The sequence below is a fragment of the Plectropomus leopardus genome, chromosome 23 (genome assembly GCF_026936395.1).
Source record: "Plectropomus leopardus strain MGB_pleo_1.0 chromosome 23, ASM2693639v1, whole genome shotgun sequence".
Lineage (NCBI taxonomy): Eukaryota > Metazoa > Chordata > Actinopteri > Perciformes > Serranidae > Plectropomus > Plectropomus leopardus.
Genome location: NC_142198.1, coordinates 18,613,747 through 18,630,190, shown reverse-complemented (window position 1 = coordinate 18,630,190; position 16,444 = coordinate 18,613,747). Strand labels below are relative to the sequence as shown.

At 41.1% G+C, this 16,444-nt stretch overlaps 1 protein-coding gene across 1 annotated transcript; it reads left to right on the top strand.

Moving 5' to 3' along the window:
* The first annotated feature begins 399 nt into the window (after positions 1–399).
* tnfsf12 (TNF superfamily member 12) lies at positions 400–14,007 on the top strand. The gene is made up of 6 exons (XM_042512787.2): positions 400–1,221; positions 3,832–3,913; positions 6,873–6,929; positions 7,079–7,102; positions 7,196–7,323; positions 9,528–14,007. Exons 1-6 carry the CDS (start codon positions 970–972, stop codon positions 9,801–9,803), a joined length of 819 nt encoding a protein of 272 aa, XP_042368721.1. The 5' UTR covers positions 400–969; the 3' UTR covers positions 9,804–14,007.
* The last annotated feature ends 2,437 nt before the right edge of the window (positions 14,008–16,444 follow it).

Genomic DNA, 16,444 nt, shown 5'->3' with positions numbered 1-16,444 from the left:
CAGCTCAAAAGCAAGAAATTAGCAAAAGAAAGAAAGAAAGAAAAGTAATTAAGAAAAGCAAAAAGTCATGTAAAAAATAAAAACAAACAAAAACGTTGCCTGGAAAAAAAAGGTCTGAAAAATATAGATTTTTAAAAATATTTTTTCTGTCACATAATTTATAATAATTTATAATCATTATAAACACCCCCTAATTATAAATCCATGACCCTGGTTCAATGCAAGAGTACTTTATTGGGAGATTTTCTTTTAGATTTCAAAGTATAAATTGTCTACTGGAATCAATATCAGTTACAGCTCGCCTGCTGATGATTCACCGGATATTCAAGTCATCACCTATACACTACAGCCACCGTGTGGTCACAGACGGAAGTGTCACACGCGTGAATGGCACATATTTTCAAGCCGTGCAAGTTGATGAAAGTGTCTGGAGCAGCAGAGGAAGCCCCGGTGCGCCTCCTGTGTTTTTCTCGCGCTCACCTCGTTGGTTTTTACGGCGGATGCACGCTGGTATCACAACATCAGAGCTCACCGAGGGCGCGCGGAAAGTTCACCGCCAAGTATGTGTGTTTGTGTGTCTGTGTGTGTGCGTGTGCGTGTGTGTGTATGTGTGTGTGTGTGATTTGACGCTGATGTGTGCTCGGTGTGTCTGTCTAATAGAGTGACCCCCCAGCGCGCTGTTTAAAGGGAAGACAAGAGAGCTGAGTCAACGAATCACAAGGAGAAGGATGCAACAGTTGATGTGCGCGAGTTGCAGTTTTCGTGTGTTTGGAGGCACGCGGAGGATGGTGATCTGTTTGGATGTTTTGTTGCGTTATTAAAAACCCTTCATCTGTCACATAAACTGAGATTTACACACACAAAAAAGATCGTCTAAAAAGCAGTGGGTGTTTGGTTTTAAGCTGTCCACTCGCGCGTCTTTGTGCACCAAAATGGACATTTGGACAGCACCGCATTTGGAGCGACTTCATGCTCTGCTGGAATGAAGTTGAAGCGGGGACTTTGGATGGTCTGCGGCGGCGAGTAGCAGCGCAGTCTTGCACCAACATGCATCGGATTCTGCAGAGGAGGCGAGTGCGCAAGCTGCGGGTCGTCTGGGCTTCTCTGGCCTTGGTGGCTCTGTCTCTGGCCGCATGCAGCGCGCTGTTTACGGCGTGGACTTGGCGACAGACGCGGGACCTGTCCCAGTCTTTTAAGATCCTGCAGGACCGAATGGAGCAGGTTTGTATCATACTTAAAACCCAATCAAGCCTGCAAAACACGGTTACCACGCATATTTGCACCAACAATAATATTTACCCGCCTGTAATTATCACAAAGTGTTTGTTATGTAACTTTTTTTTGTGTGTGTGGCTGCGGTTACGGGAATCTTCGCGGGGGGGGCATGGAAAAATGCGATTCCACACTTCACCCCCCTTCTCTCTCCAGCCTTGCACGTACTCTATTGTATTGCACCATATCTCTGCTTGGCACTTTTATTGCTTACCAATAAGTGCAGTCAGGTTGTGTGGAGTTACTGCTTATTTTTGCGTCAAGTCCCCCCCTCCTCTGCTGCTCCCCCCGCCATGTTTAATTACTCCGGTGCCAGTTGTGCTCCAGTTTTATCTCAATTTACTGGAAAGCCTCAACTATTTGCCGTGTGTGCACTTTATACCCAACTGAGTGCACAGAGTGAAACAGGCTGCATGATTTAGTGTGGCAAGTGTAGAGCGTTTTGCAACATGCAAGGCCAATTCTCCTGCACAGATAGGAGCAACTATCCTTTCTGTTAGTGACATTTGCAGAAATTCTGTACATTCAAGGGAGCTGCAACATATGAAACAGAGAGTTTGGGGTTCCTCAGCAGGAAAATTCAAGCATCAAACAATTTCCTACAGGGGTGTAGCACAAAAATGCTGGGCCCCATGCATCTGCAGTCTCTTTGGACCCCCGACCTTCCTCTCTTGAGCCATGTCTGTCTTGCACATCTTTGCACCAAAAGCGAGGTGTCTTTTAACAAGACATCTGGGCATTTCCAGTTGCAATTGTAGCACCAAAAGTACGTTGATTTTTTTTGCAAGAAATCGCAAATTTTCCAGCCCAATTCTGTCATTATAACTGGGTGTTTTTATCAAGCCATCAAGGCATTTTCCTTTGCGAACGCAGCACCAAAAACAGGTGCTCTAAAGCAAGAAATCAAAGTATTTCCAGCCCTACTGTATCACTATAACTGGGTGTTTTTCAGCAAAACAGCAAGGTAATTCCAGTTGTGATTGTAGTACGAAGAGCGGGTGCTTTTTAGCAAGACATTGCAACATTTCCAGCCCAATTGCGTCACCATAACCAGGTGTTTTTCAGCAAGACATCAATGCATTTCTAGTTGCGAATGTAGCACCAAAAGTAGGTGTTTTTTCAGCAAGTAATTGCAAGATTTCCAGCCCAGTTGTGTCACAATAACTGGGTGTTTTTATCAAGCCATCAAGGCATTTCCATTTGCAAATGTAGCACCAAAAGCAGGTGCTTTTAAGCAAGAAATCAAGGTATTTCCAGCACAATTGTGTCACTATAACTGGTTATTTTTCAGCAAGATATCAAGGTATTTCCAATTGTGATCATAGCCACTAAAGCGAGTGCTTTTTAGCAAGACATCGCAACATTTCCAGCCCAAATGTGGCATCAAAACCGCATGCTTTGCAGCAAGATGTTGCAAACATTTCTAGCAGGGATTGTGGCACCCAAACTGGTTGTTTTTTCTAGCAAGACATTGGGGCATATCCAGTGGCGATAGTGACACCAAAACAGGTTTTTTTTTTTTAGCTAGACACTGCTACATTTGCAGCTGTGATTGTGGCATCAAAACAGAGTGCTTTTATAGCAAGAAGTTGCAACAATTCCAGCTGTGATATTTGCACCAAAACTGGGTCTTTTTTGAGCAAGACATTGGGGCATTTTCCAGCTACAATTTATTAAATTTATTGGGGAAGACGAATGCACACATTTTAAAATTGAGGGCATGTTGTCCCCTGTGTAAAATTTACACCCATGTGAGCAGGCTAAATGCAAAGTGCAGTTTTGAAACTTCTTACACTTGTAGCAAATGTTGAGACTCCAGCACGAGGGTTGCATCACAAGGCAAATTCTCTAGAAGCAGCCAAAAGGAGCTGATGGAAATTCTTCTGGTTTTGAGTTCACAGTATTTACAAAACCAGGTTGCACTGGATTTGAGATCAGGAGGACAGGTTGGCCGTGGATCATGTTGACAGACCTGCGCGCACACGCACACACACACACACACACACACACACAACACCCCAAAAATTGGACACGTGGAGTGTTGATGCTGGAGTCTTTCCCAAGGGGCCCCGTTCTGTCCATTTGACCGTTGGCCAACTCCTGATGAGAGCCAGCGAGTGAACGTCTGGAGAGCGGAGAGCGACTCGCTGCCTCCATTTCCACAGTAGCAGTAAATTTAAACATACTTTCCCTGAGCCACGGTTCCTCTTACTTCATATAGGCCTCCTTCGGTCATTCAGCGGGCCCCCAGCCAAGCTTTTCAAACTTTGCTGGCTTGGCAAAAATCCTTTCTTTCTCAGAAATGGGAGTAAAGATGCGAGGAATGCAAAGCACTAAAAACATGCATTAGGTGTTGCAACACGTCTCTGAGGAAGTGGCAGACCTGTTCTAAAGCGAGCATGGCAGCAGGGGCAGGATACTGGAAGAGACGAGTCTGTTTATGTGGCTGGCTGGAAGAGGCCGTCTGTGGCTGCGTGGGACCCGCGCCAGAAAAAAGTCATAATAAACTTATTGGACATTTGTTAATAGTGCGTTCTTTCTCTCTCTCTCTTTCAACAGGTCAATACACAGAGGAAGGCCATTGTTCAGCTCATTCTGGAGAAGAGAGAGCTGCTGGTGGGGCAGAGAGTGAAGAGAGACGGTATTGCAAATTTCCTTCCACAGCTGCATTTTCTTGACTCCAACACCAGCAACATGAAGTTTTTTGCTTTCTCGCCGCCCCCGAAATCACCACAGACACAATACTTACCAACTGTGCTCTGTTGTTTTTTTTGGGAAGAACATTTAACACAAACGCTGGCCAGTCTTGGCCCACATGCCACTTTGGTCGGGTCTAGTGGGCTGCAGGCACAGCCCGCTGCTAAAAGTTGACACAGGAAAAAGTAGGCAGCTGGATGACTGTTTCAGAAATTACAGGTCTGACCAGAACGGCCTCGAAGCCCAGAAAACCAGCTGGCGCGGGAGCGAGGCCTTGTTGCACGCTTTTGGGCAGCGGAATTGATTTTTTTTCTCTTCCCCCCTCTGAGCACACGACTGACACAGCTATGATTTGTTGTGAAAGCGGTGATATTTGATGACCTATCATTGCAGTATTTATAGCCTCTGCTTGCGTCACCATCACGGGATTGCTTGATTGTTCACTTTTTGTCCGAGAGTGAACTCTCAGGCGCTTTGGAGCTGGATTTCAGAGGAGGGATGAATGTCCAAATTTGACAAAAAGGATTCATTTAGAGAGCTGCATTTCTCGCCAGAATATCTATATTGCTATCCTGCTGATATCAGCCTTTCTCTGCGGTAACCGATGTCTGACTTTGTCATCCAAAACGTATTAAACAGTGTTCATAAATTCATGGCTATCGTCGAGAATATAGAAAAAAGTCCAAACAGCTTTTTCCAGTTTGTGGAAAGTTGACCACCGCGGTGCAGCGTTTCAGCAGGACACTGCTGTTATGTTCTCTCCTGATGACTGACAGCTTGAGTCAGGAAACTCTGGCCAGCCTGAGGGCTTAATGCTCGCCCATAGCAAATCCTAAGTCTACAGGGTCACCCACCTGTGAGTTATTTTAGCGGGGACTTAATATTCCTATATGATGGCGGGGGGCCCCGGTGTTTGGCTGCTCTGTCTTGAAACATAAAGTATATATTTCTCAGTTACACTATTTGGGTTGTGTCTGTGTCTGAAATCGCTCCCCGTAGGCCAGATTGCGAAGCTAAAATAAACCTTTAGTGGGTAACAAGAGCAGGCGTTCTGCAGCTCTGGCCTTTTAGCGTTGTGTTTTATTTATTGTATTTATCCCGAGTGGGAGCCGTAGCTGTTGCTTCATTCTGTTCTTAATCGACTCGTTGAGTCTCAGAGCAGCCAAATACCTTGAATCTTTTTCTGGCTCTTTATTTCTCATATTCAGTGTTAGCTTTGTCTCTCAGACTGTGTTTTAGCAAGACATCAGCATCACAGCAGACCACTGCACACTACTGTTGGAGACCAACAAACAACAAACTGTGTCTTTTTTATTGAGACATTGCTGCATTTCCAGCGGCAAACGTGGCATTACAAGTCATCAGGGCATCGTCAGCCGCAAGTATGGTACCAAAACTGGATCTAAATAATTTTTTTTTTGCAAAGCATTGGGGTATATCCAGCCGCGACTGCGGAACCAAAACCAGGTGTTTTTTTGGGAGACATCGGCTGCATTTCCAGCGTTGATTTTGGCACCAAAGTCTGGCATTTTTAAGCAATATCGGGCATTTTCAGTTGCAAATGTGGCACCAAAACTGGGTATTTTTTAGCGTGACATTGGGCCTATTCTCGTTGTGACTATGGCAACATAACCAGGTATTTTTAGTTAGATATCGCATTATTTCCAGCTGCGATTGTGGCACCAAAACTAGGTGTTTTTTAGTGAGACATTGCTGCAGGGCCAGTCGCAATTTTAGCACCAAAAGCAGGTGTATTTTACGGAGAAATCACTGCATTTCTGACGGAGATTGTGGTACCGAAGCCGGGTGTTTTTTTTTTGCGAGATATCGATTGCGTTTCCAGCAACGATTTTGGCTCCAAAAGTGGGTTTTTAAGTAATTGTGACACTAAAACCAGGAAAAACAAGGCAATATTTCCCTTCACAATTGTCACACTAAAGCCAGGTGTTTTTAAGCGAGACATCAGGGCATTTTCAGCCACAACTGTGGCACCAAAACTGAGTGTTTTTTGGCAAGACATTGGGGAATTTTAAGTTGCCATTGTGGCATCATAACGTTGTGTTTACTAGCGAGACATTGCTGCATTTTCAGCGGTGGCTGTGGCGACAAAACTGCTACACAATTTTAAGCTACATCATTATATTTTCCTAACCATAACCAAGTGGTGCCTAAACCTAACCACACTTTGACCACAGTGTTGTTGAAACGTTTCAAAATATATGCTACACAATAACTTACAAATGTTACCCTCCCCGTAGGCCAGATTGCAAAGCAGAAATAAACCTTTAGTGAGTAACAAGAGAAGGCTTTGTGCAGCTCTGGTCTTTAAGCGTTGTGTTTTATTTATTGTTTTTATCGGAGCAGGGACTGAAGCTGTTGCTTCTCTCTGTTCTTAATCGACTCTTTTGGGTCACAGAGCAGCCAAAGACCTTTTTGACTCTCTTTTTCCGGCACTTCATTGCTCTTCTTTAGTGTTCTTAGCTTCGTCTCTCAGGCTACATTTAATGTTTCCACTTTTTACTGTCCATCTCGTCTCTGTCTGTCCTCCCTACACACACACACACACTCAGCTCTCCATCCTCCTTCACTCTATCTCTCTTCTTTGTCTGTATTTTCTAGATGACTGCGACCAGCTGGCACTAAGATTAGCCCCCACAGGCCAAAAAAAAAATGAGGCACACGACTGAAAATAACAGTTTGAGGAAATATATCGAAGCACGTGACAGGAAATCCTCTGTCCATCTGCTAACCGCGTTAAAAACGAGCCAGGTCGAATTTAAATGGCTGCAAATTAACACACCGTGTTATTAGACAGATACAGATGGGAATGATTGTTTTATCAAAAAAACCACAGACGTTATTTTCTCTGCCATTCATATTCTGTCTCTCCTTGCCTTGTGAAGGGGGGGCGCTGCGAGGGAGGAATGGAAGTGGAAAGAAAGCGGCGTCTCATTTTGAGAGTAAGTGGCTTGGCAGATCCCTTATAGCCGTCTCGTGTAGCATCTGCTGAAGTGGTTTCAATCATATACCCCTATACGATTGCACTCATAAAATCTTAATTGACTTTCCCTTTTCCCTCTCTTTCAATGTCTCTTTCACTTTCCACCAGTAACCAAAGTCTCCTCTCAGCAAGGTAAGAGTCGTAAAAATGAAAGATGGAAGATAATCTGTGAAAGTTTTGTCTGTGAGATGACTGACCCCGGATATGTGTCTGTTTGTGTGTCAGTGGGAGAAGGTGGCGTGATAAAGGGTTGGGAGGAGAGGACGTTGAATATGACTAAAGCGGTGAGGTACAACAAGGAACAAGGCACCTTCACTGTGGAGAAAGCAGGCGTCTACTTCCTGTTCTGCCAGGTGAGTTTGTGCTGGGAGTTGTAGTTTATTAAAAAACTACATCAACATCCTCAGATTCTCCACATGTTCACAGAGTATCGAAAACTGACAGGTACTGAATGTTGACTTGTTTGCAGTCTTATTCTTTGATGAGACATTTCCTAATTAAAATCAATGACTTGGCTAATCACAGACTGCATTTTATGTTGTAAAATGTATAGCTGAGATGAGACCATTTTGTCCAACGGGAAAAGAAGCCCTGTAGCCAGAAGACAATGTTGGCATTGTACATTTCTACAAACCACAAATATGTAACATTTCTGCAACCAAAACTGGCGGCATTTCCATCTGCGGTTGTGCCACCAAAAGTGGATGTTTCATAGCAGGACAATGAAGCACTTATAGAGAAAATTGTGCCACCAAAAAGCGCGTGTTTTTTAGCAAGACATGGGATCGTTTCCAGCTGCCACTGTGGCACCAAGACCGGTTGTTTTCTAGCAAAAATCTGGGCATCTCCAGCGGCGATTGTGCCACCAAAAGCAGGTGTTTCTCAGCAAGATATCGAAGCATTTCCAGCACCAATTGCTGCACCAAAACTAGGTGTTTTTCAAGCTCGACAAATGGGGTATTTCAGGTGCAGAATGCAGCACTAAAACCAGTTGTTTTTAGCAAGATATTGAAGCATTTCCAGCTGCAATTGTGAAAAAAGAAGATGTTTTTATAACAAGACATCTTGCCATTTCCAGCACTGATTGAGGCACCAAAATTGGATGTTTTGTAGAGAGACATAGACAAAATTGGGGGCATTACCAGTGGCAATTGTGACACCAAAAGAGGGTGTTTCTAAGTAAGATATGGGATCATTTCCAACTATTATTGTGGCTCCAAGACCGGCTGTTTTCTAGCAAGACATCTGGGCATCTCCAGCGGCAGCTGTTCCACAGAAAGAGGGTGTTTTTAGCAAGACATTGGTGGCATTTCCAGCTGCGATCGTGACACCAAACGCAGATGTTTTTAGTGAGACATCAGAGCATATCCAGCACCAACTTTCGACACCAAACTGGGTATTTTTAGAGAGACATAGATGGCATTGGGGGCATTACCAGCGGCAACTGTGCCACCAAAAGTGGATGCTTTATAGCAAGACATGGAATCATGTTCAGCTTCCATTGTGGTACCAAGACCTGTTGTTTTCCAGCAAGACATCTGGGCATCTCCAGCAGCGACTGTTACACTGAAAAAGGGTGCTTTTAGCAAGACAGCGAGGCATTTCAAGCTGCAATTGTGCCACCAAATGCAAGAGACATCAGCGGCATTTCCAAGCCCCCATTGTGGCCATGAGTTCCTCTGCTAAATAAACTAGCCAGCTAGTCTATTTAGCATTTGAATGCTGTGGTCAAATTAAACAGGTCATCGTATGTACTGATAGTATAAACCTTTCGTCTGTATCTGCCATTGTCCCACTGTTCATACCACATCAAGCCCGCCACTTGCTTGATTAGATCAGCTACCAAAGCCAAGTGTGACAAGTTGCATTGAAAATGTGGGAATATTTTAACTTTTATGCACATCTAAAATCCATTACAAAATCGCAAAGCGCTGCACAAGAGAGGATGGATGGGGCCTAGACTGAGCCTGCGCTTAAATTTGGCTTCCATAGTTCTCAAGTTGTAGTGAAGTAATCGATTTCAAATTTGCAACTACAGTGAATCAGCAGAGTCTTGGGACGCAGCCCCACGTCCAAGTTCTCTAACTGAATGCGGCTTTATAAAAAACAGCCTTTATCATGAACAAACATCAGTCATATTTGTACTGGTATGTATCATGTTTTTTGGAGAAGTGGATATCAGGTTACATGTAATCTCATGTAGCCAGACCTCGCTCTTGTCAAGTTGACAGAGGTCTGGAGAAAATCTTGCCAAAAGAAAGAAAGAATTATGATGGTGGAAAACTTGGAAATCCAGTGCTTAGTTTTCAGTTTTTAGTTTTAAATAATTGAGACGAAACAAGTTGTTCTGACAAGTTTGGGGACCACTTTTGCAAAATGGCAGGAGGCCAGGGGCTAGTCGCAGCAGATTCATTCATGTTTTCTAGGATTTTAGGATGTTTCTAGTATTAGTACTAGTACTAGAGAACTTTTTAGAGTTTAGGATATTTCTCAAAATGAGAGAATATCACTGTCCTAGTGTCTCTTGATTGATTGATTATCCTCTGTGTCTCCTCAGGTGTTGTTCAATGAGCAGCAGTCTCAGTATGTGAAGCTGGACGTGGTGACCAGCGGACAGAGGCCTCAGAAGCTGCAGTGCATGGAGGGTTACGGGACGACCCCCTCCGCCGGGCCACACCCTTTCCACTTCCTGAAGCCCTGCCAGGTGTCCGGCCTCCTGCGACTGGACAAAGGCACGGAGCTGCAGGCCATCACGGGCTCGTCCTTTAGACTCCACACTCTGGGCAACCCCTCAGCCTCGCCTCACATCTTCAGCATCTTTAAAGTCAACTGAAGCGTGGGATCTTTACACAAACTCATCCGAGAACAACAAAAGTTACTCTCTTTGTCTGGAAGAGGTGTTTTTTCTTTACGGTCAACAGTCGAGCAGTCGGGGCATCGCATCCGCCACAGCCTCTTCCCAAAGACGTTAAATTGAAAGACAATCCTGACATTTGTGGAAGTTGTTGTGGAATTTTTCCTCTGGACCACGGTGCTGTTTTGGAACGCAAAACACAGACTTTTGGATTTAAACCAAAACCCGAAGAGGACGAAATGCCGAGAGAACAGATGTGATGGAAGCTGCTCTGTAGATAAAGGGCTTCATATAAAAAGAAAAATACTTGGATGTTCATTTTAGCCTCTGTATCCTGTAATAAATTGTGCTTACACTCTCTTTATAAGACTGACAGTAAAGCTGTGCATGCACCTTCCACTTTTATATCGCCGGGGCCTCAAGAAGCTGAGAGCACATCTGTAAGCGTCTGATCTCGACACTATAAAACGGCCGATGTGAGCTGTCAATGATATTTTATACGATGTCTGTGTGTGAAATCTGATGAATCAAACTTGTTTATACTGATTTTATGACCTTTACAATGCAATGTGCGTCTGAGTGTGAACTTTTCTTTAAATGCTTTGTATATACGTCACACATATTTTACTTTGTGCTATCAAGTTCAGAGCTGGCAAAGAAAGGGGAACATTTTAAATAACGTGGATGTGAATTTGTGCTTATTTTTGTGAGGTCAGATTTGATTGTAAGGTATTTGTATGTATAGCACCAGCTTGAAACTTTGGAAAGTACTTCCAAGTTTTAGTGAGCAAAGCATAAAGGTTTATAGCTGTGTCTCTCTGTTCTGCTTTATATATTGGTTTGATAGATCATCAGATTATTGTTAATTTGCGATCAAGAATCAGTCATTAAATAATATTGGAAAGGCCCTCATACATCCAAAGCTATAGTGTGCGTTAATATTAAACATTACACAGATTTTGTATTAAAAAAAACAGCATTGTGTGGGATTTTCTGTCACGAAAAGTTAATATTTGTAGAACTAGGCTGGGCAAAATATCGAAATTATACCGATATAATGACATGAGGCTAAATATCTGCTTAAAATTTGGATATTGTAATGTCACAAATGTTGTCTTGTCTAGGTGTAAAAAATTTCAAGCCGGTTTGATATTTAGCTTAACGCTGCACAAGTATGCCAAATTTCACCACCAGATGTCACACTTGAATCGGCCGCTGCTCCGGACTTAAACATGGTGACCACCGAGTCCAAACAGCAAACTGACAGTAATATTGGTGCAGTTTTCAATTTCTCGATACACTGATTCTGCCAAGTTTCACCTCGTAACCCCAAAAAACACAAACTTTCTAGGAAACAAACCCATCGTGCACCACTCGTCGCTCTCCCACCTCTACTGAAACTTAATCTCATTCATGTCTCTGGTCTCAACTCAGCAATAAATTTAGCAGTTTGCTCCATTAGTCCGTTTATCAACAAACATAATTACAGATAGATAAGATATTTTACTGTCCGTTTTCATGGAAATTTGTCTTGCATCCTCAAGCTCTCAACAATCAATAGAATTGCATAGCAACAATAAAAAAAAAACGTTAAAAAATCTGTAAGGTCGCCCGCAAGCAGTCATCAGAAAGACTAAACAATAAGTGACCACATGCCTCTCCGACAAACGCTGTTACGTGAGAAACACATTCACATTATAGACACCGTACATTCGGACAAACTCCTATCCAGTCACAGTATACACGTGGGATGTACGATGCTATAGTGCTTATTACTAACGCAGTATAAGTTGAATTTAGTGCCATCAGCAAAGGTTGCTTAAGCAGTCTAACTTTAATTTTTCTGTTATGTGTCATAATTACAAATGTCGGTTCATCCAGTTTGCATTAAATCAAACTGTTTTAAGTTTGCACAGTGTATTTCAACCGAACTCTACAGTAAAGTGATAAACAGTCGGCTAGAAAAAATCTTACCAGACTGCTGTAGCTGTATTATTTGCCTTTGCCCACTATATCAAAATTACTGATGATTACTTAAAACAATTGCATTGTGTAGATATTTTGTAAAAGCACCAATAGTTGACTATACAATATCATTACAATATCAATATCGAGGTATCTTGTCATCAATAATATCGTGATATTTCATTCTGTCCATATTGCTCAGCCCTAATTTTACTAGTATTAAGAAAACTATTAAAATAAGCCAATAGCAAAACAAGAGGAAAGATGTGAGTTCTGATGTACTGATTTACACAAAAAACTGACAGTTAACCCTTTAAAAACCTGAGAAAACTGGCTTGATTTCTTACAAAAAAGTAGAAAGAAGGCAATGAGCAACTAGATAAGAAATGACCCAAAATTTAGCAGTACATAAATAAATAAATAAATAATATATAAAAAGTGTAAGAAAATTACTAAAAAAAACAGTAGGGCAAAAACAAAGAAAAAGAGTTTTTTTTAAAAATGAACTGAAATTAAATAACCTGAAAAAGGGCTTAAATAATAATGTTAATTCTGTGAAATAATTTTAAATATATAATTCTGATAATAATACAGTTGTTTGTTTTTTTACATTTTCCCTAGGCTTGAAAAAATCAAATCTACATTTGCAATTTACTAAAAAGTTCTTGCCAAGTTCTTCATTTGCTCAGATTTCTATGGTTTAAATATTTGTGAAGGCATCTGAACGCAGCACCAGGTTTTAAAGGGTTAACATGCTGATGTTAAGCTGTTATAAAGATTAACATTGGCCAACTTAATTAAACATGTTAGCTTTTGTGAGCACTAAACATAAAGTACAACAGAGGCAGATGGGAATGTTAATGGTTGTGCAAGTATTTAGCCACAAACCAAAGTATTGAAAATAAATTATACATTCGGTATGGTATATTTTGCTCCTCAGTGACTTGGATTGAATCATACAGAGGCCCTAAAGTCCATAAGAGTTAATGTTTTTTTTTTATTTTTCTTGCGTACAGAAGTTAATTATCTTGTGGGAACAAGATAATAACTTGTTCCCACAAGATAATTAACTTGTGTTTGCATACAATAAAAAAAGAAAATCCACCTTTTGGGACTTTAGGGCCTCTGCAGTAGTTTCTCCAAGTCAGAAATGAAAAATTTGCCCTGACCAACGCACAGCTCTGAAATAACATGGAAAAGATCCAGCCTGCATGGGTTTGGGAAATGACTCTATTTTTCTGGGTCATAAATACATCTTGATAATCTCAAAAGACAATAACTTTAGGGTTTTGGTTTTATGATTTAGGAGGAAGAAACAGTTAAAAAATCCAAATTAAATCCAATATTCATCACATTCAGCTTCTGATTTTTGTTCTGGGAGGTTTTTCTGTCACGTTGTAACTTTCTTCATTTTCATCTTGTTTTTTAGAAATGAAACTCCTTCCATTCTCTCATATGCTGCTGCTGCTTTCTGTAATATTCCCCGCGACAATACAAACAGTGTGTATTTCTAGCAGTGGGTTCAGCACTCCCACTCTTGTTTATAAGTAGTTTTTGTGGACAGACCGCAGTGGTTTCTCCTCAGCACTTTACTGCAGTGAACGTAGTGTTTTTAATTGGAGCCAAACATTCATGTTTTCAAATGGAAAAATGTCAGATTTTGAAGTGTACACGTTATCCTGTTTGATTTCCTCACCGTTTTCCTCCTGACTTTCGCTTATCCCCACCACCCCCACACACCCTCGTGCACCTCATATTTCCCTGTCAGCACCGATCAGACCGCACACACACACAGACACACACACTGAATCCCCAGAGTGTCCTCTGCACACACACCAGAAGCCATCTAAATTTTCACTTCCTGAATCTGAACCTGAACCACATAGCTGAAGGTCTTTGAGGAAAAACATGCCTCGTCCCTCAACGCGCGCACACACACACACACACACGCACGCACGCACGCACGCACACGCGTGCACACACCCACACACACACACACACACACACACACACACACACACACACAGAGACACACACAGACTTCCCTGCCCCAATTCCTATTTTTTGAAATGTCAAAGTTCATCACCACCTCGGAAAATTTTGTGAAGTCTTCTGAAGAATTTCTCTGTAAAATGATGATGTATGCAATGACTTTTTTTTTTACTATTTTTTCTGAACTCACTCATCATAAATGTTAAATAAACTTTTTTTGTTGTTATTTTGGAAAAGTTTTTCATATTTGTTTCATGAAAAGTCCAGAAAAACAGCTTGTGTGCCTTTAAAAATGAAGCTGAGCAGAGAAAGTTGTCAAAATGTTACAAAATAAAATGGATTGGATGGGACATACCATAAATTTAAAGCTGATTGATACTTTGTAACAATATCAGACTTGGGTTTATTGCCAAATGCTGCTTTTTACACACAAAAAACTGATTTGGGATATTGGTGCATAACATAAACATAGCAAGAGGAAGAGAAAATGAAAGTAAATTTTGCAAATAGATGAGCTATTAATATAGAAAAGAAGAAAATTACTGTAAAAATATGAAAAAAAAATACAATAAAAATCTAAACAATACATTTGAATAAGTATTAACAAATGGTCAATGAGTAATGTTTAATGTGGCGGTGCCTTTGCACATATGGCCATTGTACATATGGCGGTGTCCATTTGTTGCCATAATAAATAAAGTCATTGCAAAAAGTACCAACTGAGAGCATGTGAAGATCAAATGTCACATCATTTGGAGGAATTTCATAAACTGGACATTTCTGCTCTGACCCAAAATGAGAAACTAGAGCCTCATGCCTGAAACATACATGTAAAATGCATGTACAGTACAGAGGAGCACACACAGGAGACGGTCTATATATTATCCATAACGAGCTGTGGGAGTTAAAATAACCTCCAGGCTCGTCCACCAAGAAACATAAAGCTGAGATAACAGTAAATAGTGAACTGCGTGGCATCAATCTGTTCTGAATAACAGAGCAGGGTGACTCTTCACCTTTAGTCATCATGAATCACAAACCATCTGCTCCTCAAGTTTGTTGGTGTGTGTGTGTGTGTGTGAGACAGAAGAAAGTGTGATAAAGGCCTCTGAAGACGAGACACTGAATCATTGCATCGCTTTCACAGCCGCCCACACCCACATCTTCCTGCTTCAGCATCAGCAGACATCAGACGGCAATTATTAGTCTCCGAGGACGACTGTTTGTTCAGGTAGAGGCTAAATTTTATGTATCTTCATTGATCAAACTGTTTTGAATCTTCAAAAATGTTATTTTTTTCAGTTTTTTTTTTCAATCTAAAGGCTTTAATTTTACACGTGTGGTCTGAATCAGATTAATTTTGAGTTTAAAACCTGCTTAAGTTCAAATATACACAGTTTTTGGACAACTCAATATTTTTTTATACCTCCCAATCTGCCTTTATATTAGTGAGGTATCCAATAAGGTGTCATAAGTTTTCCAAAAAACAGTCTTTATAGGAAGTCCCTTATTCCCTTTGCCATTCAGGCAATTAACACAGAATAATTGTATTACTGAAAACAGCTATATTTTAAGATTTGCTCTCTTTTAATATTTATATAATTTATTGCTCTTACCTGCCTGTTTGCACTATTGTATCTTGTATTTTGTACATGTGTGTGTTTTTAATGGCTTATTGTTTTATGTGTTTGTATCTATCTATAAAAGAGAAAATTAAGCAATAAAGAGAGGTAGTATTTAAAGAGGACATTTAAAGAGGACAATTACGGTATTTTAAAGATATTTTAAAGTAAGACTATGTAACTATTGAAAGAAAAAATGAACACAACCATACTCAAAAAAATAAAAATCATAAGGCCTATTAAAAAATGTATCTTTGTTCAACTTAATACTGGTGTACTGGTTTTGCTGCACCACTACAGTCTTACTTGGTCAGTATGGTTAGCGTAGGGTCAGTGGCGCCCCCTTCAGGGTTTACCACACATTTATTTATCTGTGACAGGCCACCACAATGTGGTCCAATCAGCTGTGAACGGATAAACAGATCAATGATTCACCTCCTAAAAGAGAGTGACAAACTGCTGTGGAGGAAAAAATAGAAGTCATGGAGAGCTCTGCCTGCTAAGCTGCATTCACAAACCCACAAAAACCTTGGATTTTGGAGTGTGGACACAGGATGATAAAAAGGGACACACAGCCATTAAAAGATGCCAAAAACAACAACAACAAACAAACAAAAAATAACAACTAAAGTCACCCACCCTCCTGTCAGCTAAAGCAACACATTCACTGTCATTCTGTGGGAAAACTGCCCTTGAAGCAATTAAATGGTTGTGTTGTTATGCAAACTTCTACACAATAAATTGTGCATGTATACATTTTTGGATTTTTAAAGTAATCTTTTTTTTGTCAAATTATGTCAAGTATAAAGCCTCATTTCCACTGCACAAAAAACCTGCAAACACCCTCCAACACCTGACTTTTTAATGCAATAGTAAAGTGTACAATCGGCACTCATGCCAGGTCAAACTCTGCAGTGGTCACAGGTATTTATCACGTCCAACTCTGATTGGTATTGATGGGAACACAACCCCCGGGTGAGTGCGCTAATTTCAGATCCTAAACTGGTGAGATGCAATGACACGCTGCCATTAATTACCCTC